Source organism: Lepidochelys kempii, chromosome 2 (assembly GCF_965140265.1).
Source record: "Lepidochelys kempii isolate rLepKem1 chromosome 2, rLepKem1.hap2, whole genome shotgun sequence".
NCBI lineage: Eukaryota > Metazoa > Chordata > Testudines > Cheloniidae > Lepidochelys > Lepidochelys kempii.
The window spans coordinates 256,572,723-256,596,945 of NC_133257.1; the positions used below are offsets into that span (position 1 = coordinate 256,572,723).

General features: G+C 41.0%; 1 protein-coding gene across 5 annotated transcripts in view; it reads right to left on the reverse strand.

The window, feature by feature from the left end:
* The window catches only part of LOC140907820 (sodium channel protein type 5 subunit alpha-like), a 267,714-nt gene that overhangs the window by 110,546 nt on the left and 132,945 nt on the right, over window positions 1-24,223 (reverse strand). For 2 of the 5 annotated variants that reach the window (XM_073334664.1, XM_073334662.1), the window contains exon 16: window positions 3,899-4,375. In XM_073334664.1, coding sequence (XP_073190765.1) covers window positions 3,899-4,375 — 477 coding nt within the window. Of the gene's footprint in view, window positions 1-200; window positions 210-3,898; window positions 4,376-24,223 lie in introns of all 5 variants that reach the window. The other 3 variants (XM_073334667.1, XM_073334666.1, XM_073334665.1) reach the window with 2 other exon arrangements.

The following is a 24,223-nucleotide window of genomic DNA, read 5'->3' on the forward strand; positions in this document are numbered from 1 at the left end:
TTGTGAGCTACAGCTCACTTCATCGGATACATACTGTGGAAAGTGTAGATCTTTTTATACACTTTCCACAATATGCATCCGATGAAGTGAGCTGTAGCTCACCAAAGTTTATGCTCAAATAAATTGGTTAGTCTCTAAGGTGCCACAAGTACTCCTTTTTTTTTTGCGAATACAGACCAACACAGCTGTTACTCTGAAACTTCTCTACTCTATAACTTCTCTACTCCTATTCGAGATTCTCCTGTTTATGTAATCACATTACTTCTTTTGGCCACAGTATCACACTGGGAGCTCACTTTCAGCAGATTATCTACCACAACCCCCAAATCTTTTTCAGAGTCATTACTTCCCAGGATAGAGTCCCCCATTCTGTAAGTATGGTCTACATTCTTTGTTCCCACATGTATCCATTTACATTTAGCCATATAAGAACTCATAGTTGGCTTGCACCCAGCTTATGAAGCGATCAGTTATGTTGAAACCCTGCTCTGTATCAATGACCTGTTCTCTTCATTATTTACCACTCCACCAATTTGTGTTTCATCTGTAAATGTTATCAGTAATAATTTATGTTATCTTCCAACTCACTGATAAAAATATTAAAAAGCATAGGGCCAAGAACCAATTCTTGAGGGACCCCACTAGAAACACACCTGCTTAACAACAATTCCCCTTTTCAATATATTGAAACCTAACAGTTTGCCAGTTTTTACCCATTTAATGTGTGCCATGTAAAATATATATTGTGCTAGTTTACAGAAGTCTAAGTATATTATGGCAACACTTCTATCTTTATCAACCAAACTTGTAATCTCATAAAAATAAAAAGATATCAAGTTAGTTTGACAGGATCTATTTTCCATAAACCCATGTTGATTAGCATTAATTATATTACCCCCCTTTAATTCTTTATTAATTGGGTCCCATATCAGCTTCTCCATTATCTTGCCCAGGATCAATGTCAGGCTGACAGGCCTATAGTTACCAAGGTCATTCCAGTTACCCTTTTAAAAAATCAGTACATTGGCTTTCTTCCAGTCTTCTGGAACTAAGTGCTCCAAAACTAACTGAAAATTAACATTAATGGTCCAGTGAGCTCCTCAACCAGCAATTTTAAAATTCTTGGCTGCAAGTTATCAGGACCTACTGATTTAAAAAATGTCCAACTTTAGTAGTTTCTGTTTAATGTTCTCTAGAGATACTAGTGGAATGCAAAGAATGTTATCATTACCATATGATGATCATCTATTTTTCCCCAAATACAGAACAGAAATATTTATTGAACATTTCTGCCTTTTCTGCATTATTATTGATAATTCGACCATTTCTATCTAGTAATGGACCAATGCCATTGTCAGGATACTTTTTGTTCCCAATATACTTTAAAAACTCCTTGTTATTGTCTTTAACTCAGCTAGTCATAGATTTCTCCTTGTGTCCCCTGGGTTCCCTTATCAATATTCTGCAATTCCTAACTTCTCATTTATATTAATTACTATCAACTTCCCCTTTCTTTTTCATTATATATATATATGTGTGTGTGTGTGTGTGTGTGTGTATTAAAGTTACCGTAAGTTCACCTCTAAAGCAGGTCAGGTTTTTTGTTTGTTTTTTTTTTTAACCAAAATGGCCTTCTTCCTTGATTGCGGTATTCTGGCATTTTGGGCATGTAGTAAGATGTTCTTAACTGATTCCTCACTATTATTCACATTTTTATGATGCATTTTTTCCTTAAGGGTTCAATAAGGACATTTTGATGTTTCTCAATAGAAATTTTTCAGAATTTCCATTCCGCAAAAACGTTGACTTTTCATCCCAATTCGGGATGTAAACAACTTTCTATCAAAATTTCCTGCAGGATGGAAATTCTGTTTTCCATCCAGGTCTAATACGTATCAGTAAAATTCTGATTCTACATTTTCTTGCAACAATAACATGAAATGAGCTAGTACCTACCTATGAGAGAGAGATCAACAGCTACATGAATGTGTAAAAATGCAGTGCAGTCTTACTAGACTGGAAATCAGTGTTTTTGAACTTTTTCCTTAGATCCTGTTGTGAAACTTCAGCAAGCTCCAATGAGAAGAGACTAGATTTTAAGTTTTAACTGTACCCACTATTATTTATTAGTTTGAAAAGCATGGCATATAGTACTAGACATATTTCTAGGTGAAGCGTCAATGAACGCATGCTTTTTTGTTCTGATGAGCAAACAAGAGTATTTAACAATGTACCACAAACCCCCTGCCTTGAACTGATGTAGAAAGACAAGAAACTTTTTTTTCAAATCTCAGCTAGAAATAGATTCTGTCTCCAGAAAAATAATATGAATTTCAGCCAATCAATAATGTCAGATTAATCAATCATAACAAAGCCATCATACTCTAAGCCACTGTATACAGGGTTTACCTTACAAGGGGTTTACCTTACATGGTACTCTGCCCATATTCAACTATTATGGGGGAGGGAGAAAAGATGTCAAAGAGAACACAAACATTGTCAGTAGCAATCATTCTATTTAGCAACTATCACATATATGTTTTATGTATGCTTACTTGCCTTCTTTTAGCTAGAACTAGGGAGCAACTGACAGGACCTATCAAAGCTTAAACAACACATCTGCTGTTAAGAATAAAGCGAAAATGCACAAAGCCAAAACAGCAAGTAGTCACACTCAGGTTTCGATTTAATTTACTTTACTTTCCATGCCACCTTCACTGAAACTGGTTATTTTAATACACGTCCCTTAAATAAAGTAAAAGAAAAACAACCCTTTAAGATATTTCCAAATATTTTCTGACTGCACATTTCATTGTGCTGGTGTCTATTTGGATGACGTGGCTTGATAACATTTAGAGTTCTAATTCCCCATCTTCTCTTTTATCAGCTCATCAATCAATATGGCAATACTGGCTGGTGACAGAGTGTAATAAGCTTCCCCATAGTGAAGCATTAGAAGTTAACATTTATCTATTTGTGACTCTCTACATGGTTCTTTGGTTATGTTTTCTTCACATAACACCTCTCTAAGGATAGTGCTTGTGTCTGAACATTCTTCCTTACATCTCTGAGACCCAAAAGAATTTCAGCTTGATGCAAAGGGCCCACTGAAATCCATGGGTTTCCATTTACCTCAGTGGGTGCTGGATCAGAGCTAACGGCATTGGCTGCAACATGATTAATTGTGATCCATGAAACAGAGAGGTAGAGTGGTTCAAAAAGTGTGTGTGTGGGCGGGCGGGGATTTGTTGGGAATGATTTTTATGTGTTTTTCATCAAAATTTCAAAACATTCAGAATTTTTCAACCAGCTCTATTAAGAGGTCTGTAGAATAAGTAAGTTTACAGTGTCAAACTAAGGCATGTTACTAACTCATTTTTTGCCTTTCTCGAAAACGTGTTTCCTAAATCAGCCACTACATGCTCCTACATATGGTCACATCAGCATTTGCATGGCTCAGACCCTTTAACCAGAACTATTTGGGGCTGAAGTTCTGCTACATAAACCAAATCAAGCCACTTTCCCCTCCTCATGTATGGAAAATTTCATTTTAAATTGTCAGAGAACCTAAGGGCCCTCTCTAATATTCCTGTAATTTGAACTAAAGGAGAACTGGGGCTGGACGTGGGTGGGAATTTAGTTACTCTTGTTAACATAATTAATTTAGACATAGAGAAAGCATACAATGATAGGAGACATTCCCTTATTAAAGGCTGAATTTTGCCCTTGGATATGCACATGTAACTTCTACTGAAGTTAATGAGAGTGGCAAGTACATATCCAAGGCAGGATTTGGTCTTAAATGTTTGCATTATGAACCATGGATCTAGAGTTGGATGCGGAAATGGATGTCCTCTCAATAAACTACTGCCATCAAACAAACATTTTAGCTCCCTACCTGCTCCATTTCTGTGAATGTGCTCTGCTCCTCATCATCTTCTTGATCTTCAATATCAGATTCCCCCACAGCAATGGGAACACAGATGGACAGGTCAGGGTTGGTCAGAAAATCATCATTGTCACTAATCACTGGGAGTTTCTGCACATTTTTGTCAGTCCCGTCGTCGGCATGGTTCTCTTTGTGGTTCTCCACATCTTTACCAATGCCTGCAGTGGTATGGCTATTCACACAGTTGTGAAGGACACCTGTGTTCTGGGCAGCAAGTTTAATCATTGCCTTCTTTTCAGCTGTCGTCCTCGGATGCCTAAGTAAATTACAACAGAAATCCCATGTTGTGTTTTTCACATAGTGAAGCCCCCTGTTGATCCGAGCAAAAGCAAGCTGCAGATTGTTCATCTCTCCATCTTCATCCGGTGCTGAGAGGTTGTCAGCACTAAAAGAACTCAGTAGCAAGGCAAGGAACAGGTTGAGCACCTGAAATTAATTAGAGTCAAAAGAAAATCAATGGTACTGTCATTTTGAAACTTAACACTTAGGCTTGGAAACTACAGGGTCTCATTCTGATCTGACTTACACCAATGAAACTCTATTCACATCCATGGAGTTACTCCTGATTTACAATGGTGCAAGTAAGAATCAGAATCTCATAGACTTTTCAAAAAAATTATTTTCAGGAATAAAAGTTCAACATAGACAGTAACATGTCCTGATCCTCCAAAAAGTTTAAAAGCAGACAACAAAACTCAAAAACAGAAGAGAGGGATAATTTTCATATAAAGACATAGTTGAAAATATCCTCAAGTATTACTGTAGAATATGCTTGACAATATGACTAGTATTCCAGCTTAAAGAAGGAGACTAATTGTATGGCTAAATGGTTTCCGGTAAGAAGCTACTTAGCTGTAATAGAATACTGTAAGAAAAATGCTTCCAGGGCTTCCTTGATTTCTATTCAGCTTTACATTGTTATTTATATTTCACAGTATACAGTGACATAAATGTTCATGGCACTTAGTGATGGCAATAAATTTGGAAACACTTTCAAGTATCTGCATTGGTTTTAATGCTTTTATACTGAAATAAATGCACTTTCCTTTACTTTTAAGGATTTCTAATGCCATGTAGCAGAAGCAAATATACATGGCTAATGCATTTGGGATGCTCTCTCTCCACTTAGGACTTTAAGGGTGGAAAAGGCTGCCCCTAATCTAAAGTTCATTCATCATGTGCTATAGATCCACATTTAAAATATAAACTATAGTGCAAATTAGATGGTGATAAAAACTTTAATTAACATTTGAGAAACATCTGATATGCAATCCATACAGGCAAAGCACCAAACTAACAACCCCACAGATCCATAACATCATAAGATACCAAGTTCAACACTTTCAAAAGTGGCCTCTTATTTGGGCTGCTTGTGTTTTTCGGTGTCTGACTGAAACACCTTAAGCCTGAATCTCAGAAGTGCTGAGCATTCACAATGCAGCTGCCATTACTGGGAGCTGCCCTGCTCAGCTCCTCTGAAAATCAGGCTCAAGATGCCTAAAGGTTGTGCAACTTTTCAAATTTTGAGTCACCTTCAAAACTGCTAGTCAAAGAATCTGAATTTCTATTACTTACAAGTCCTTTCTTCTGATGCTAGGTACGTAACTGTGACAATATAGGGCCATAAGTGGCTTCATTAAATGCCTATTTTGATCTGTAACCAAATGTGATTGACTTCTAAGATGGTGTGTTAGACTAATAAAGGGGATCAGACAGTTCCAACATGCTCATCCACAGGAGAGATATGGTCATTAGGCCCATGATTTAAACCCATTGAGACTGAATGGGTCTAATTGGCCAAATAGTGGAGCAGCTGTCATGGGACAGCCTCCTGGATAGGCCCTACCGGATGCTCCTGCTGACCAGAGAAAACCAATTTGAACAGGGAGAGAGCCAGATTGAAACTCCCACATACATACAGGAAGATCTGGGCTGGCTAGGAGAATATTAATTTGTTCTATTCTGTTCTTGTAACTTCAGCTCTATCTAATTTAGCTTGTAGTGAAGTGTAAGATTAGATTAAATGTCTGTGTCAGCTGTTTTTTGTTTTAAACTCCTTTTTTCTCTAATGCTTTGTTCCAGCCACTAAATAAAACCACTTTATTTTAAAGAGGCTGTTGGTTGCAAGTTCCCCAAGGGGAAAAAAGCAGCTGCCTAAAACTCAGCTGTACCCGCAGGGTGATAAGTGGCTGGTTCAACACGCGCTCTTGGGTCACTGGCCTAAGGCTATATCTACACTACAAATTACTTTGGTATAACTTATGTTGCTCAGGGGTGTGAATAATCCACACACCTGAGCGACGTAAGTTATACAGACCTACATGCCGATGTGGGCAATGCCATGTGGATGGGAGAGCTTCTCCCGCCAACATAGCTACCGCCTCTTGCAGAGGCAGGAGTTATTAAGCCAATGTGAGAGCTCTTTCCGGTTGGCTTAGAGGGTCTTCACTAGCAGTGCTATAGCAGTGCAACTGCATCGGTGCAGCTGCGCCACTGTAAATGATGTAGTGTAGACATAGCCTAAGAGTGGAGGAATCACATGATTCCACCAGACAGGTAAGGACAAGAGCCTGAACACCTAAGGTGGATGCACTCAGAAAACATGCAGAGATGCAGCTAGCTCTGCTACTGTGACAGTTGCTTTGACTAAATTTAAAGTTAAAAGACATTTATCCAAAATAAAATGTTAAGAAACAGTCTGCTATCCCCTTGATTGCTACCTAAACAACCAACCAATGAATAAAATATATGCTAGGGCTAGGGTTGCCAACTTTGGTTGGACAAATTCCTGGCGATTTCATCACATGACATAATTTTCAATTAAAAATTAATCTTTAATTCCTGGAGACTCCAAGACAATCCTGGAGGGTTGGCAACGCCAGATAGGGCCTTGGCACTCACACTGAGTTTTCAGCATAGCCAGTTTTCAGTGCCTTTTCCAGTGCAATAAACTTTTGTGAAGGATGTTTATTCTTGTACACTGCCACAGTTTAGATCTGTACAAAAAACAAGTCAGCTCCTCCTCTTTCTGATTAACTTTTAATTGAAATTTTTATTAGTATACGTTAAATAATAGAAAAATGTGTTCATGCTAGCATGAAACTTTTCAGAAAGCTAGAATTTTCTCTTTCTCTTTTTAATTACTCAAAATGTATGGGCTGGAATTTTGCAAACTAGCATGACCTTAATTACACTGGTAATGCTTTATCTGAAGTGTCCTGTAATTATTAATTCACAAAGTACTCACTGTAATCACAATCATTACAATGAATGCATTTGGCATTAATGTAGATGCCCTATGTCCATTAAGAATTATATTTGTCTTTCTTGAAACCTAAAACACACGTTTGAACTAGCGACCTGTATTCAAGCTACAAACTAAAGTGAAATTAAAGCTAATTGTTTGGTAGCTAGTCAGCTTTTGGATTCTGTAAACTCATGTTCAGTTCAGAATGCTAGACAAACTGTTTGTGTAGTTCTCCTTTGTCATACTCAACATTTAAAATGGTAGAGTTCTCTGTCTCTTGTGCTCAGTTGGAGGTATTCAAAGAGATGCAGCCTATCAGGTAATTAAAAACCAAGCAATTAGATGTATTGTATAGCAGCTGTAAATTGATCTGCACACATACACATAGAAACAGAAAATATAATGGTGAGCAAGCCACCAAGAGAATCATTACGTAGGTCCTAGGACACAGTTGCTAAAGGCAGAGCTATCCATCACTGTGGTAAGAGGATCTCTAAACAACACAATCTCAAAGATCTGCTGGATGCGTCCTAAGGATGAACTGGAATCAATATCAATCTTCCTCAAGTTACTGCTTTTTAAATCTTGGAGGCTTTGATTTCTTGCTGTCTTACACATTTTTCAGCCACTTGCACCTGTGCACAGTGGGTGTAAAACATTCTGATTTAGTAGCCCTTCACACTCACTTTGTATGTGTAAATGACTACATAAGGAACACAGTAAGGAATCAGGTCTAGCATCAACTTCCCTTTTGGCATGGAACATGGCAAATTGCAGATTATTATGATTTATTACTGATTGACTACTACTGTCATTAGTTGAAATAAACTCAGTTTTCTGTTAAGTCTATTCATTACTGCTTTTCTGAGTCTTTTCCATAGCTGCATAACTTTATACAAACACACCTGCAGCTGCATACAGTAGATCTCATTTTTCACATTATTTATCATGGGTTACCAAGTCAATATAATTTACTTCTCCGAAATACAGCAGACATTTTGCACAAAGACCTATTTACAGTTCATGCTTTTCACAAAAAATAAACCTCAGATATTCTCCCTCTCTTTTATGAAAAGACTGCTTCAGAAGAATATTTGTTCAGTGTTTAAATAAAGAGTGAACTGCTTTATAAGCACTCCATATTTACCTATTCCCATAATTTCACCTTATGCTACACTCTCCAGAAAGGCCTGATTTTCAGAAAGTGTTGGGCACCACGCTTTGAAAATGAGCTCCCTTTGCAGTGTCTCAAACTGGAAATCCAAAACTGAGATATCAAAAAACAAAACAAACAAACAAAAAACCCACCCTGGTCCTTCTAAAAATTCACATGAATGGTCTTAAATATGTACCCAAACAATTGCTAGCTAGCCCTTATATAGCGCTTTTCACCAGTAGATCTCAAAGACTTCACAAAAGAGGTCGATATAATTATCCCCATTTTACAGATGGAGAAACGGAGGCACAAAGAGTTGAAGTTACTTGGCCAAGGTTAGCCAGCAGACCCAGGAACAGAAATGGAGTGCCAGTCCAGTGTTCTATCTAGGTCAGCATTTCTCAGAGTGGGGGTCCAGACCCAAAAGGGGGTTGCAAGGCTATTGTAGGGGGGTTGCAGTATTGCCACCCTTACTTCTGCGCTGCCTTCAGAGCTGGGTGGCTGGAAAGAGGCAGCAGGTGTCCGAGTTCCCAGCTCTGAAGGCAGTGCCACCACCAGCAGCAACACAGAAGTAAGGGTAGCAATACTATACCAGGGACAGCACATGGGGGATGGTGCCAAAAGGTGTCTTTAAGCCACTTTTAAGGTAATTAAATCTGGGAACACAAGTTAGAACAGGCCAAAACTTTTGACATGGTATCCCACAGTATTCTTGCCAGTAAGTTAAAGAAGTATGGGTTGGATGAATGGACAATAAGGTGGATAGAAAGCTGGCTAGATTGTCGGGCTCAATGGGTAGTGATCAATGGCTCCATGTCTAGTTGGCAGCCGGTATCAAGTGGAGTGCCCGAAGGGTCAGTCCTCGGGCCAGTTTTGTTCAATATCTTCATTAATGATCTGGAGGATGGTGTGGATTGCACCCTCAGCAAGTTTGCAGATGACACTAAACTGGGAGGAGAGGTAGATACATTGGAGGGTAGGGATAGGATACAGAGGGACCAAGAAAAACTAGAGGATTGGGCCAAAAGAAATCTGATGAGGTTCAACAAAGACAAGTGCAGAGTCCTGCACTTAGGACGGAAGAATCCCATGCACCACTACAGACTAGGGACTCAGTGGCTAGGCAGCAGTTCTGCAGAAAATGACCTAGGGGTTACAGTGGACGAGAAGCTGGATATGAGTCAACAGTGTGCCCTTGTTGCCAAGAAGGCCAATGGCATTTTGGGATGTATATGTTGGGGCATTGCCAGCAGATCGAGGGACATGATCGTTCCTCTCTATTTGACACTGGTGAGGCCTCATCTGGAGTACTGTGTCCAGTTTTGGGCCCCACACTACAAGAAGGATGTGGAAAAATTGGAAAGCATCCAGCGGAGGGCAACAAAAATTATTAGGGGACTGGAACACATGACTTATGAGGAGAGGTTGAGGGAACTGGGATTGTTTAGTCTGCGGAAGAGAAGAATGAGGGGGGATTTGATAGCTGCTTTCAACTACCTGAAAGGGGGTTCCAAAGAGGATGGATCCAGACTGTTCTCAGTGGTAGCAGATGACAGAATGAGGACTAATGGCCTCAAGTTGCAGTGGGGGAGGTTTAGGATGGATATTAGGAAAAACTTTTTCACTAGAAGGGTGGTGAAACACTGGAATGCGTTACCTAGGGAGGTGGTGGAATCTCCTTCCTCAGAAGTTTTTAAGGTCAGGCTTGACAAAGCCCTGGGTGGGATGATTTAGTTGGGGATCGGTCCTTCTTTGATCAGGGGTTGGACTAGATGACCTCCTGAGGTCCCTTCCAACCCTGATATTCTATGATTCTATGAAAGGCTGCTCTAATTTATGCCTAGCTGCTCACAGATCTATAGGACCATTCTGGCAGCTAGAGGTAGTCAGATTGCTCGTTTACCCAAATCATATCTCCTGCAAGGGGTGGGGGACAGAATCAAAAGTATAGAGCTGCTATGAGGTCTCTGAGGATTCCACCATATGCAAGAGGAATCTCCAGATAGACAGGTAAGCAGGTTTTCTAGCAGGAGTATGGTAAAGGTCTGGTCTGCGTTACATTTTATTTTACCTGTATCACTTTGTCTTGCAAAACAAGAAAAAACATGTGGTTAAGTTACACAGCCTTTACTCAACTGCAGGTGAGTAAGCGGGAGTAAGGCTCTATACTTGGCTTGCTCAGATTATGACTCTGGCTGTGGTCAGGATACCAAGGTCTACTCACTTGATATTCCCTTCTGTTGGTGGGAAGGGGGCAGGAAGGGTGCAGTACCACCCTCCTCCTACCCACCTGCTAGCTAGAGTAGCCAGTTAGGTGCAGAGGAGTAAAAAATTCCACAAGCGGAGTAAAATGCTCTCAGATCAAAAAGGGAGCTGGAGAGGATTTGGGACTCTTTTAGTCACAGTTTGTTGTCTGGTCTGTTCCTGAAGTAGTGTAGCTACATGCTGCCCCTTACTTATGGCAGATTGTAAAGTTATAATCTCCTGCTTTAAGATCTGTATGATTTTTAGAAAACTAAATGCCATGAAATAATTAATTTTTTACAATAGTGAAATCTAAGAAGCTGCAAACAAACACAACTCCGAGAGGGGTTTTTCTAAGGTAGAGCCGGGAACATATAATAAAAGGTCATCTAGTCCATTTCTCTGCCAGCAGAGGATTATTTCTTGTATTGGAAATATATTTTCTAGTCCTTTGTACATTTTCACCCTGGGGCAAAATTTACAAAGAGAGAGCACTTCTGCAAAAAGCAATTTACATGCACAGTTATTTTTTATATTCCTTTTTCTATTATTTCAGCTATTCATGTGTGGATAAGAGGCTTATTCTCTCCCAGCCCAGTTTCTCCTTTATCCTTCAGTGAAGTCATAATCCAAGGCTTGTGACATCTCAGTCTCTTGCTGTTGAAATGATCGTGATATCACAAATTCAGCATTATGAACTCATGGCACAATCCAACAGAATGACAATACAGGATGGAGAAGAAAGAGCCCTTGTTTACAGTTTCTCACCAATTATTTAAAAAATGTAGCAATGAAAATAAGTGCCAATTTGGATATGGTTTTCTTGGCCTGCGCACCATGTCTGTAGACGCCTGTGCTTGACATTACAAAATGGGTTGGCACTTGGATGGGAGACTTTCATAAGGCACCCAGGTGCTGATGTTGATGAATCACAGTGATGCTGGCCATTCAGTAGAAACTTCCTCTCATCAACTCCTCATTGATACATTTGTAAAACAATGTCCCTGTCCATTGATTTGTTAATTTTAACAAACTGAAATATACTGACAACAGTGAGTTAGAACCTCATCTAGTACAAATCAAAATAGCTCCATAGAGGATCTGGCCTGCAATTTGTTATGCTAATAAAAATGATATTTTAACCACAGAAAAAAGACTGGGTAAATATAATGGGCCACTTCTGTCTCATATGCTGATGTAAAACTGGTGTAACTCCAATGGTTTCAGTAGAGTTACTATGGTTTACACTAGGGAGAGAGAGTAGAATAAGACCCAATTCTTCTATCTGGATAGCTATGAAGTTGAAAGAATTTTAATTTTACCCTTTAAATCAGTTCTGAATCAATAAACTAGAATGGTGCTAGCAGGCATTGTACTGCTGGACATGCTGTCTTTGGGATGAGGGTAAAATTAAGATTCTGATCAATTGGTCCATTAAAGATCCCATGGCATTTATTGTAAGGGTAGGGGTGTTATCCTGTACCCTATATCTGAGATGCAGGTTGCATCTCATAAGAACATGAGAATGGCCATACTGGGTCAGACCAAAGGTCCATCTAGCCCAATATCCTGTCTTCCGACAGTGGCCAATGCTGAGTGCCCCAGAAGGAATGAACAGAGCAGGTAATCATCAGGTGATCCATCCCCTTCTGGCAAACAGAGGCTAGGGAAGCCATCCCTGTCCATCCTGGCTAATAGCCATTGATGGACCTATCCTCCGTGAACTTACCTAGTTCTTTTTTGAACCCTGTTATAGTCTCAAGTAATTATATTACATTTTCCCTGCAGTTTTGAGCAGATGCAACATTCTTCTTCCGAGGGACATGATCGTTCCCCTCTATTCGACACTGGTGAGGCCTCATCTGGAGTACTGTGTCCAGTTTTGGGCCCCACACTACAAGAAGGATGTGGAAAAATTGGAAAGAGTCCAGCGGAGAGCAACAAAAATGATTAGGGGACTGGAACACGTGACTTATGAGGAGAGGCTGAGGGAACTGGGGATGTTTAGTCTACGGAAGAGAAGACTGAGGGGGGGATTTGATAGCTGCTTTCAACTACCTGAAAGGGGGTTCCAAAGAGGATGGATCCAGACTGTTCTCAGTGGTAGCAGATGACAGAACAAGGAGTAATGGTCTCAAGTTGCAGTGGGGGAGATTTAGGTTGGATATTAGGAAAAACTTTTTCACTAGGAGGGTGGTGAAACACTGGAATGCGTTACCTAGGGAGGTGGTGGAATCTCCTTCCTTAGAAGTTTTTAAAGTCAGGCTTGTCAAAGCCCTGGCTGGGATGATTTAATCGGGCATCAGTCCTGCTTTGAGCAGGGGGTTGGACTAGATGACCTCCTGAGGTCCCTTCCAACCCTGATATTCTATGATTCTGCATATCCTGTCCTCAGTAAGTTGTGTAAGGTAGATCAGTGATGTTAAACAAACAGTTGTGCTCCCCCAGGTGTGTCTATTTCACTGGCAGGTAGAATTGCCCCCATCTCTCTCTCCCTTATCATATGGGATGGTAGTGAAGTGTAATTAATGAGCCTGATTCACCATTTTAACTTTGTAACTTTGTTGGAGTAATGAAGTGATGAATCAGACCCTTAGAATCATAGAATATTAGGGTTGGAAGAGACCTCAGGAGGTCATCTAGTCCAATCCCCTGCTCAAAGCAGGACCAACACCAACTAAATCATCCCAACCATGGCTTTGTCAAGCCGGGCCTTAAAAACCTCTAAGGAGGGAGATTCCACCACTTCCCTAGGTAACCCATTCCAGTGCTTCACTACCCTCCTAGTGAAATAGTGTTTCCTAATATCCAACCTAGACCTCCCCCACTGCAACTTGAGACCATTGCTTCTTGTTCTGTCACCTGCCACCACTAAGAACAGTCTCGCTCCATCCTCTTTGGAACCCCCCTTCAGGTAGTTGAAGGCTGCTATCAAATCCCCCCTCACTCTTCTCTTCTGCAGACTAAATAACCCCAGTTTCTTCACCCTCTTCTCATAAGTCATGTGCCCCAGCCCCCTAATCATTTTCATTGCCCTTCACTACATCCTTGTATGTTACGTGAGAGCTATATGGGGGGACAAGGTAATGGACTGTCTTTTATTGGACCAGCTTCTGTTGGTGAAAGTGACAAGCTTTTGAGTTACACAGAACTCTTCTGCAGGTATGGGAAAGGTATTCAGCATTTCACAGTTAAATACAAGGTGGAAGAGGTTGTTTAGCCTAAGTAGTTAACTTACATTGTAAGAGACCTTTCAAGATGAAGTGGCTTGTTAATACCTCTGCAGTCATAAGACAGAAAAGGGGAGTTAGGGAGTTACAGATTGTTGTAATAAGCCATAAATCTATTGTCTTTATTAAGACCATGATTTTAGTGGCTAGAAAAATTATGAATATAAGCTCCCAGGCTCTCTTTTGATGGTGTTGTGCAGGTTTCCTTTGAGGACAAGGACTGAGAGGTCACATATGGAATGATTGTTTTGTGAAGTGTTCGTCCAGCAGTGATATGGTGTTTTTGTCTGCTATCATTTTCCTCTGTGAGTTCATTTAAGAGCATGCTGATTGTCTGGTTTCATTCATGTAGTGATTGAAACATTCAGTGCATTGGATGATATACACAACATGTTATGATAGACAGGTGTAGGACCCAGGGATCTTGAAAGTTATCATGCAAGAAACCCAAAATAATTATCAAAAAACAAAACAAAACTGACGAAATCCAATATAAAAACAAAAACAACTGACCACAACAACTTCACAAAGCACAGAACATCGCCTCCAGGAGAAACCATAGTACCAGGACCCACCAAATGGATGTGTACAACAACTCAAAATCATCAATTTATCAAGACTACCCACAACTGCAGCTGAATTATCTGTACTCTCCAAGAGAATGAACTTTTGCCCCAGCACAGAACCTGACACCATAACAACATGTGGAAAACTAGAAGAATAATTTTGCTGACTCCACCTCAAAATTTTCTTTCACAATAACGACACCACCACCCAGAACTACCACATCGCCAGCAACAGTAATAAGAAAAAAGAATCATCTGGCTGGACGCCCCACATTGGATGAAACCACACACTTGATCATTACATTGATTGCTTCAGAAAAAAAACTGACTGAAATCCTCAACAACATCTTATCGCAGTCTCTCCACCACTGAGCAGATAGATATATTCCCTGAAATCCAACCACCAGATAGTGATCAAACCATTAGATCAAGAGGGTGCTGTTAGGATATAGATATTCAGGCCTGCCTGTAAAGGCCTATACTTTAAGAATTTAGGAATATGTTTATCATTTAGCTAGTAATAGAGGTCTACAAGACCTCTAAGGGGTCTGTCTAAGGGCCTTCTCTCATTGTGACAATCTGAAGCCCTGTTCTTAGGCCAATGCCTTTGGCTAAGCAGCAGAGGCAGCCATAAGCTGGGAAGCGAACGGTCACATCCTCACATTCCAAACTAGTCAATCTGGGGCTGTTAGGAAGGTGATCCAATCGATCACCTCCAGAGAAAGGGAACAGCCTAGAAGATGTAAAAGGAAATTCAGTTTGATAGTTTTCTGTCTGGTAAGAACTCACTTATCTATAGACACAGCTGGGAAACCCTTATGTCTTTATAGATGTAGTTGTGAAATTCTCACTTCTGTATTATTTTGTCATTATAGTTCCCACTTTGCTATTGTTTATTTGCATGGTCTCTGTCTGGTTCTGTGATTTTTTCTGCCTGCTGTATAATTAATTTTGCTGGGTGTAAACTAATTAAGGTAGTGGGATATAATTACAGGTTTCAGAGTAACAGCTGTGTTAGTCTGTATTCGCAAAAAGAAAAGGAGGACTTGTGGCACTTTAGAGACTAACCAATTTATTTGAGCATAAGCTTTCGTGAGCTACAGCTTGCATCCGATGAAGTGATATGTAGCTCACGAAAGCTTATGCTCAAATAAATTGGTTAGTCTCTAAGGTGCCACAAGTACTCCTTTTCTTTTTGGGATATAATTGGTAAGCTAATCATGTTACAATATGTTATGATTGGTTAGGTAAATTTCAGTAGAAAGATTGGTTAAGGTATAGCTAAGAATATTACTATATAAATTAGGGGCAAACAGGAAGTAAGTTGGGATTCGAAAATAAGGAAAAAGGAACTTGGATTTAAGCTTGCTGGAAGTTCACTCCAATAAACATCAAATTGTTTGCACCTTCGGACTTCAGGTATTATTGCTCTCTGTTCATGCGAGAAGGACCAGGGATGTGGGAGAGTGAAGGAATAAGCTCTCTAACAGGTGCCATCATAGTTCTCAACCGTGATGACTATGTTAACAAGGCCAACTGATACTCTCCAAAACCACCTATAATGGAGAACAAAAAGAAGACCCTGTACCCAGGAATTTAAGGATATTGTCAAATCCTTCCCAAACAACTCCAAGAGAAACTCTATAACCTCATCCCCTACAAATCCATCCCACCTGCCTTCTACATGCTTTCCAAGATACACAAACAACGGGAACCTAGGCAGACCATCATATCTGGCCATGGCACTCTTACTGAAGGAATATCAGTACCTACAGAAACCATCCTCAAACCACGTAAAGGCCAGTTTCTTCCAGGACATGCCAGACTTCCTCCAGAAACTCTGCAACATTAACAACCTCCCTTAGAACACCATCTTTCCATGGATGTCACCTCGGTATATCTTGGCATCCCTTACAATGACAGCATTGCTGCCTTCCTCAAATATCTACAAGCCAAAGGTAACCCTCAGATATCCATCCCAACCACATTGCTAAACATCCTCACTCATAACAATTTTACATTCAACAACAAACACTTTTTCCAAACACCCATGGATACTAGGATGGCTCCAATCTGCCAGCCTCTTCATGGGCCACCTTAAGGAAGAATTTCTGGACAAATCATAGAATCATAGACTTTATGGTCAGAAGGGACCATTATGATCGTCTAGTCTGACCTCCTGCACAACTCAGGCCATGGAATCTCACCCACCCACTCCTGTAACAAACCTCTAACCTATCTCTGAGCTATTGAAGTCCTCAAATCATGATTTAAAGACTTCGAGGTGCAGAGAATCCTCCAGCAAGTGACCCATGCCTCACGCTGCAGAGGAAGGCGAAAAACCCCCAGTGACTCTGCCAATCTGCCCTGGAAATATGGTGATCAGCTAAACCCTGAGCATGTGGTCAAGACTCATCAGCCAGCCACCCAGGAAAGAATTCTCTGTAGTAACTCAGATCCAACCCCATCTTTAACATCCCATCACAGGCCATTGGGCATATCTACTGCTAATAGTTGAAGATCAATTAATTGCCCAGATTAGGCTATCCCATCATATCATACCTTCCATAAACTTATCAATCTTAGTCTTGAAGCCAGATAATGTCTTTTGCCCCCACTGTTTCCCTTGGAAGGCTGTTCCACAACTTTCACTCCCCTAATGCAGCATGAAGCCAAAAATGTACCTGAGATATACTGATGATATTTTCATCCTCTGGACAGACGACCTAAGAGACCTCACAGATTTCCACCACAACTTCAACAACCACCACCCATCCACCAACCTCTCTGTAGAACATGTCCGTAATAGCATCAACTGTCATGGACAAACAACTATACATGAGAAACCCACAGATCACAACACTTACTTTCACAGATGCAGTAACCACCTCAGACACACCAGAAATCTTATCGACAGCCAGGCACTCAGATACCACAAACCAGTACTGGCCTGAATCCTCGAGATAAGATTTGTTACTGTGAAAAATCTGCTAGGAGGGAGGTATTGCTCTATCTCTCACTGAATCCAGGGAAGCTTCTATGAAGTCTAGATGCTGTGTGGGAGTCAAAATGGATTTTTTTGAGTTTTATTTGGAGGCCCAGGCTGCCAAACAGAGACCACATCATCTTTACTGCTACCAACACTTCCTCATATGATCCGCCCCAATCAGCCAATCATCCAGATTTGGGAAAACTACTGTCCTCAAACAAAGTAGGTGGGTGGCAGCTACTGCCAGAATCCTTGAGAATACTCTTGGGACAGAAGATAGGTTGAAAGGAAACACCCTGTATTTGTAGTGCTCATTGTTGATTAGAAACTGAAGAAACTTATTGTGTGAAGGGTGACTAGCAACATGAAAGTATGTGTCTCGTAGATCGAGAGTCGCAAATCAATCTCCTAATTCTAATAAGAGAATTACTGCTGCAAGGGACACCATCCTGAATTTCAGCTGTTTTGAATATCTGTTAAGAGGTCTAAAATTGGTCAGCATCCTCCATTCTTCCTGGGAAGCAAGAACTACTTTGAATAGAATCCCTTCCCCTGTGCTGTACAAGAACTGGTTCTATTGCTCCTAAACACTGAAGTGAGGTAACCTCCTGCAACACCAATTGATCATGAAAAGGGTCCCTGAAGAGGGATGGGGAGGGGGAATGCTCAGGAAGGATAGATTTGAAATGGATAATATATCCAAATGTTATGGCTTACAAAACCCAATTGTCCAATGCTATATTCTCCCATGTTGCCTGAAAGCGGGAGAGGCAAAAGGAGGGGGGGGGAAAGGGGTGTATTATGTTGCAGCTGTAAAATCATGTTGACTGGGTGGTTGAGACTCTGACCCAATACATTAAGACTGTCTCTTGGAGGACAGGGAGGGTCGGGAAGATATGGCTGCAGCTGAAGGTGGTTTCTTTACAGAGTACCCTGGCCTCTTGGATGGGGGCTTAGATGGTCTACAGTAAGTTGAATACAGGGCTAGGCATGCTCTTTGTGCCATCTGAGACCTACTAAATCTCTTCTTATTTAAAGCAGTATAAATCCCTAAGGATTGCAGCATGGCTCTGAAGTCCTTTTATGTGTGGAGAGATGTATTTGTCGAGTCTGCAGAGAGCTTGCACTCATCAAAAGGGAGATCTTTGATGGTGTTTTGAAGTTCTCTTGGGAAGTGCAACAGCTGTAGCCATGATGCTCTCCTTATGACCACTGCAGTGGATATTGATCGAGCCGCTGTAACTGCAGCATCCAAAGAGGCCCAGAGCGATGTTCTTGCCAGAAGCTTACCCTCTTGTATAACCGCTTTAAATTGGTCATGATGTTCCTCTGGCGGGTGCTCAATAAATGAATTAAATTTGTAAAATAGTTCACATAATCAAATTTGGCTATGAGTACCTGATGGTTTGCTATTCTGAACTGAAGCATGACTGAAGAGTAAGATTGGCAACCAAAAAGATTGAGCCTTGTATAGTCCTTTCTGTACAGGATAGTCTTTGAGCTATGCAGTCTACCCTGTTCATTAATGGCCTCCATCACCAGAGAATTCAGATCTGGGTGATAAAATGGAAACTCTGATTCCTTGGCAGTGGGGTCAGGATGTGGGGGCTTGCCCCGCTCCACTCACCCTGCATACCAGCTGGGGAGGAGTGGGGTTGGGGTGCAGGGGCGTATGCACACACACACTCCCTCCATTCACTGGGAAGGCAGAAGAGCCAGCAGCTCAGTCGTAGGTGATGTTGGGGGAGGAGACACTGATGGGATATGATCCCTCGGAGATGTCTAGTTGGCAGCCGGTATCAAGTGGAGTTCCCGAAGTGTCGGTCCTCGGGCTGGTTTTGTTCAATATCTTCATAAATGATCTGGAGGATGGTGTGGATTGCACCCTCAGCAAGTTTGCAGATGACACTAAACTGGGAGGAGAGGTAGATACGCTGGAGGGTAGGGATAGAATCCAGAGGGCCCTAGACAAATTAGAGGATTGGGCCAAAAGAAATCTGATGAGGTTCAACAAGGACAAGTGCAGAGTCCTGCACTTAGGATGGAAGAATCCCATGCACCACTATAGACGAGGGACTCAATGCCTAGGCAGCAGTTCTCCAGAAAAGGACCTAGGGGTTACAGTAGACAAGAAGCTGGATATGAGTCAACAGTGTGCTCTTGTTGCCAAGAAGGCTAATGGCATTTTGGGCTGAATAAGTAGGGGCAGGGCCAGCAGATAGAGGGATTTGATTGTTCCCCTCTATTCGACATTGGTGAGGCCTCATCTGGAGTACCGTGTCCAGTTTTGGGCCCCACACTACAAGAAGGATGTGAAAAAACTGGAAAGCATCCAGCGGAGGGCTATAAAAATTATTAGGGGACTGGAACACATGAGTTATGAGGAGAGGCTGAGGGAGCTGGGATTGTTTAGCCTGCAGAAGAGAAGAATGAGGGGGGATTTGATAGCTGCTTTCAACTACCTGAAAGGGGGTTCCAAAGAGGATGGCTCTAGACTGTTCTCAGTGGTAGCAGATGACAGAACAAGGAGTAATGGTCTCAAGCTGCAGTGGGGGAGGTTTAGGTTGGATATTAGGAAAAACTTTTTCACTAGGAAGGTGGTGAAACACTGGAATGTGTTACCTAGGGAGGTGGTGGAATCTCCTTCCTTTGAGGTTTTTAAGGTCAGATTTCACAAAGCTCTGGCTGGGATGATTTAGTTGGGGATTGGTCCCGCTTTGAGCAGGGAGTTGGACTAGATGACCTCCTGAGGTCTTTTCCAACCCTGATATTCTATGATTCTATCTAACCAGGGGAACTACACAAAACCTTCACCATGTCCCGACTAGGCTCAGCCAGGAATGTAACTGCAAATGGAAGTGAGGCTAGTATGACCTGAAAAGAGTTCTCTGCTTTTCTTAGCACTCGCCCCTCGGGTGTCTGGCAGTCAGCGGCAGGTGAAACACCTCAGGCACCTCTTCTAGGAGATGAGTTGTTTTCTCCAAAGATGACCCTAAGGCCCAGTGTGAATGAAAACTCCAAATCATAGAATCATAGAATCATAGAATATCAGGGTTGGAAGGGACCCCAGAAGGTCATCTAGTCCAACCCCCTGCTCGAAGCAGGACCAATTCCCAGTTAAATCATCCCAGCCAGGGCTTTGTCAAGCCTGACCTTAAAAACCTCTAAGGAAGGAGATTCTACCACCTCCCTAGGTAACGCATTCCAGTGTTTCACCACCCTCTTAGTGAAAAATCATCAGAGGCGCACTGGAATTTGCATATTTCAGGGCCTTGGAGATGTCATTTCCACAGAGATTCACCAGTCTCTAGTTCCACACAAGCAGCTTCTTGCTCTCAAAATCACTGCCACTTTTGAAAATCTTGGGCCACTGCTTTCTGTAATCTAGCACGTGTGTATTTGTGCATGTGTGTATGAGTGAGTGAGTGTGTATGTGAGAGAAAGAGAGACAGAGAGAGAGACAGATACTGGTGGTGGGCTGATATATGCCTTTCTGTCCTGCAGCCAGGATGTAAAATCACACTTGTTCTCATAGGGTGCTCAACAGACATCAAAAGAGACCACAATTCGCCAATACAATTGAACTCTAATAGTGTTATTTAGGCCAGCTCAAGCAGCTGTCTAGAGAGACAAAATAAAACAATTAGAATGGCAAAATTTCTCTCAGCCAAGTGTGTTGTTAAGCCTATTCTGGCAAGGCAGTTATTTATGGGATGTTATGAGATCAATATATTCCAATAGCATTAGAAAAAAATATCCACTTTAAACTGGTTAACAATAAACAGGGATAAAATAGGTGGATTATGTTTGTGTAATGTCATCAAAGGTGTGCAGATACCATGGTGATGAGTATGACATAAATGCCAAGGTTGGCAGATCAATCATACACATCTGCAAAGGACACATGTTTGAAGGTCATTACCCCTGCCACTCTCACCAGGATGTGATTATGGGGAGGGACAAGTCACATTATCCATGGGAATGTTTTCACTGATCTTAACTGTCAAACAGGAAAACCACCACAGCAGCCTCTTGATATCAATACCAGCCTCCTGAGTTACCATACAATGAGCAGAAAAGTGACAGTATTAAATTTAAAAGGGTAAATCTGAAGGTTCTTAGCAAGAGACTGTGTAGGCCCCAATCTGGTGTAGTGACCTGAGCGGGCAGATGGCTGTGCTAGCATGGATAACAACACAGAATCAGGGCCTGAAGGTGGAATTCACTTGGGTGCAGAGAGAAAGGACTTACTACAACAATCTGTAACCCACTAACAACCCCCTAACACCAGTTGCTTTTCCCCCACTTCCTTTCCTCTCTACCATTGGAGTGGTGTTAACAGGCTGCTTCACCTGGAATGGTCCCTTGAAATATATGTGAACTACTTATGCTAACAATCTGTTTCACCTTGTGTTTAGCAGTGACACAGCAGGTTTCCCAAACCTGAAGAAGAGAGTTCTCTGGACAAACTTAAAAGCTTGTTTCTCTCACCAAGAGAAGTTAGTCCACTAAAAGATATTACCTCACCCACCTTGTCTCGTGTTTAAGGCATAAGCACTGTCCTCCATTAAGCCATATCAGCTGGTGAAATCTTGTTGAGATTCCTTAATGAGGAGTCCCCAGACAGTAGTACACATCCTGTACAAACCCTGAATTTTATCTGTGAAACAGAAACCAAACATACAACCGCTTCCAACACTAAAGATACTTGCTCAGTTTTTCCATGAATGAAAAACAAACCTCTATAATCGACTGTTACCAAGTACACTTCTTATAACAAGATATAAACACATACCATAACTGTTAATTACCACAATTACTCAACACCAAACACCATGTGATAGTTAACAAAGGAGTCAATTATTTAATTAGGAATATCATAAAGTGAGTCTTTCACTTCTTTCCTTTAAGACTGTTCTGGCTAGACACTGCACTGTTTGCTTCCTCATATAAAACTGATAGTCACTGTCTAAAATGGAAATGGATTCATTTTGCATTGTAAAATATACCTGGTCTCTAAATTTGGGACAGTAGGAAACTAAGCACGATCAAGAAGCTGATATTTCAAGCACCTTTAGTACACAATGTTACATCTTTTCCTTTTTGGAAGTCAACAATAAATTCTTTCATTTTGTAAACATTTTTTAAGCATGAATAACCCTGGACATGAGCCATTTTTAATCCTAATAAGGGTAAGCTTCAATTTGCATTCTATTTTTTACAATAAGAGCTTGCTTCTGATGGCATGTGGATGAGCTGGCACAGGTTCTTTCACCTATTTTGGAAAACCTTGGGCTATGTCATGCATAAAATAATGATACAGACTATGCAGCCAAAAAAGAATGAGGAAAAAAAAATGGAATTCAAAAGAAGATCTCCTGAAGGAGCTGACTTGACCATACTACTTTAGTAAAGGGTTATATGAAGAATTTAATTTCCAGTGCAATAACCTTATTGCAAAGAGAAATATAAAGGGATACTTTCGATTTTGTGTTTTATCATTATGGGCTGATGCAGTTTAAGTACCCGCCTCCTAGGCATCTACTGTTACCACCTGCTATCTACCCCTACCTAGTTTCTCATCAAATGGATGGGGCCTTTTGTGAGTGTACGCAGAAGAGAGCAAAACCCTATTGAAATTTTTTGCACCTATCTCTGAAACATCTGGTGCTGGTCACAGGATATTAGACTAGATGGACCTCTGGTCTGATCCAGTCTCATCTTGTCTGTCAATTCCTATGCAAGAAGACTGCTGCCACATGGGACAGGGAAGAGAACTATTCATCCTCTCCAGAACTTCCTACTAAATCCTAATTGAAGATTCCTGGCATGATAATCTTCCCCAGAGTTTCCTGCTAAAGTACACACTTTTCTTTTTTTGCAGTTTTAGGCCTTAATTTATGTTAATTATCAGATCAATGGGTAAGAGCTTCATTATAAATACTGTATTCCCCTCCAAGGAGATTGTTTTACTTTCAGAGCGGCACTTGTTAGCGACCCCCTTAATCAGTTCTTCCTTTTTAAAAAATGTTTCACACGTATTTAAATGAGAAAATGTTTGTTATTAGGTGCTAAATAATTAGTTAATTCAGGATTGCATCATTTGGGCCAAACTCAGCTGCAATTTTTGGGTGGTACATCTCTCTGGGGAAATGAAATATAATGAAAAACAAGAAAATTGGCCACAGCAGTTCTAGTTCAGCATACAGAAAAACTGAAAAGAAAATAAGACTTGTGGAAACTTGCTATAAACTGTAGCATGTGTCCTAATTCCATGTGAATGCATTTTTGGAGCCAAGAAACTTTAATGAATCGAGACCTCGCTTCCTTGTTCCTCTGGAATGAAGCATCCTTTACTAATTGTATAATAAAGGAAGCCCAGGTCTTGAAAACCTGTTGCAAAATGCTTCATGTGTTCTAAAAATGCTGGCATCTTGACAGAGCTTCAGTCATTGGCCTTATCTGTGCTTCAAACAAAGCTACTGACCTTATCTTTGGTCCCCAACATGCACCCTTTACCACCATAGTGACAGCTCTAACAAGCTTTTGCCACTGAAATTCTTGAAATTTGACCTTTGGACTAAAACTTCCACCAGCCATTCCCATTAGAAATTGCTATCCTGAGCACAGAAGTATTTTGACTTTATTGACCCTTGTCACTGGTCTTATGGCAGGGATAAATGATGACACTATACAAAGGCCCTTTTCAAGACTGGTTCTGATCTGCAGTGGCAGGTATGTACAGGTTGGGAAGAATCCCATATGTCTATGTCCATGTTTCCCCTTGCTCTTCCTCCAGCCCACAGAAGGAGTGAGTGAACAAGTGGTGCTGAACAATGCCT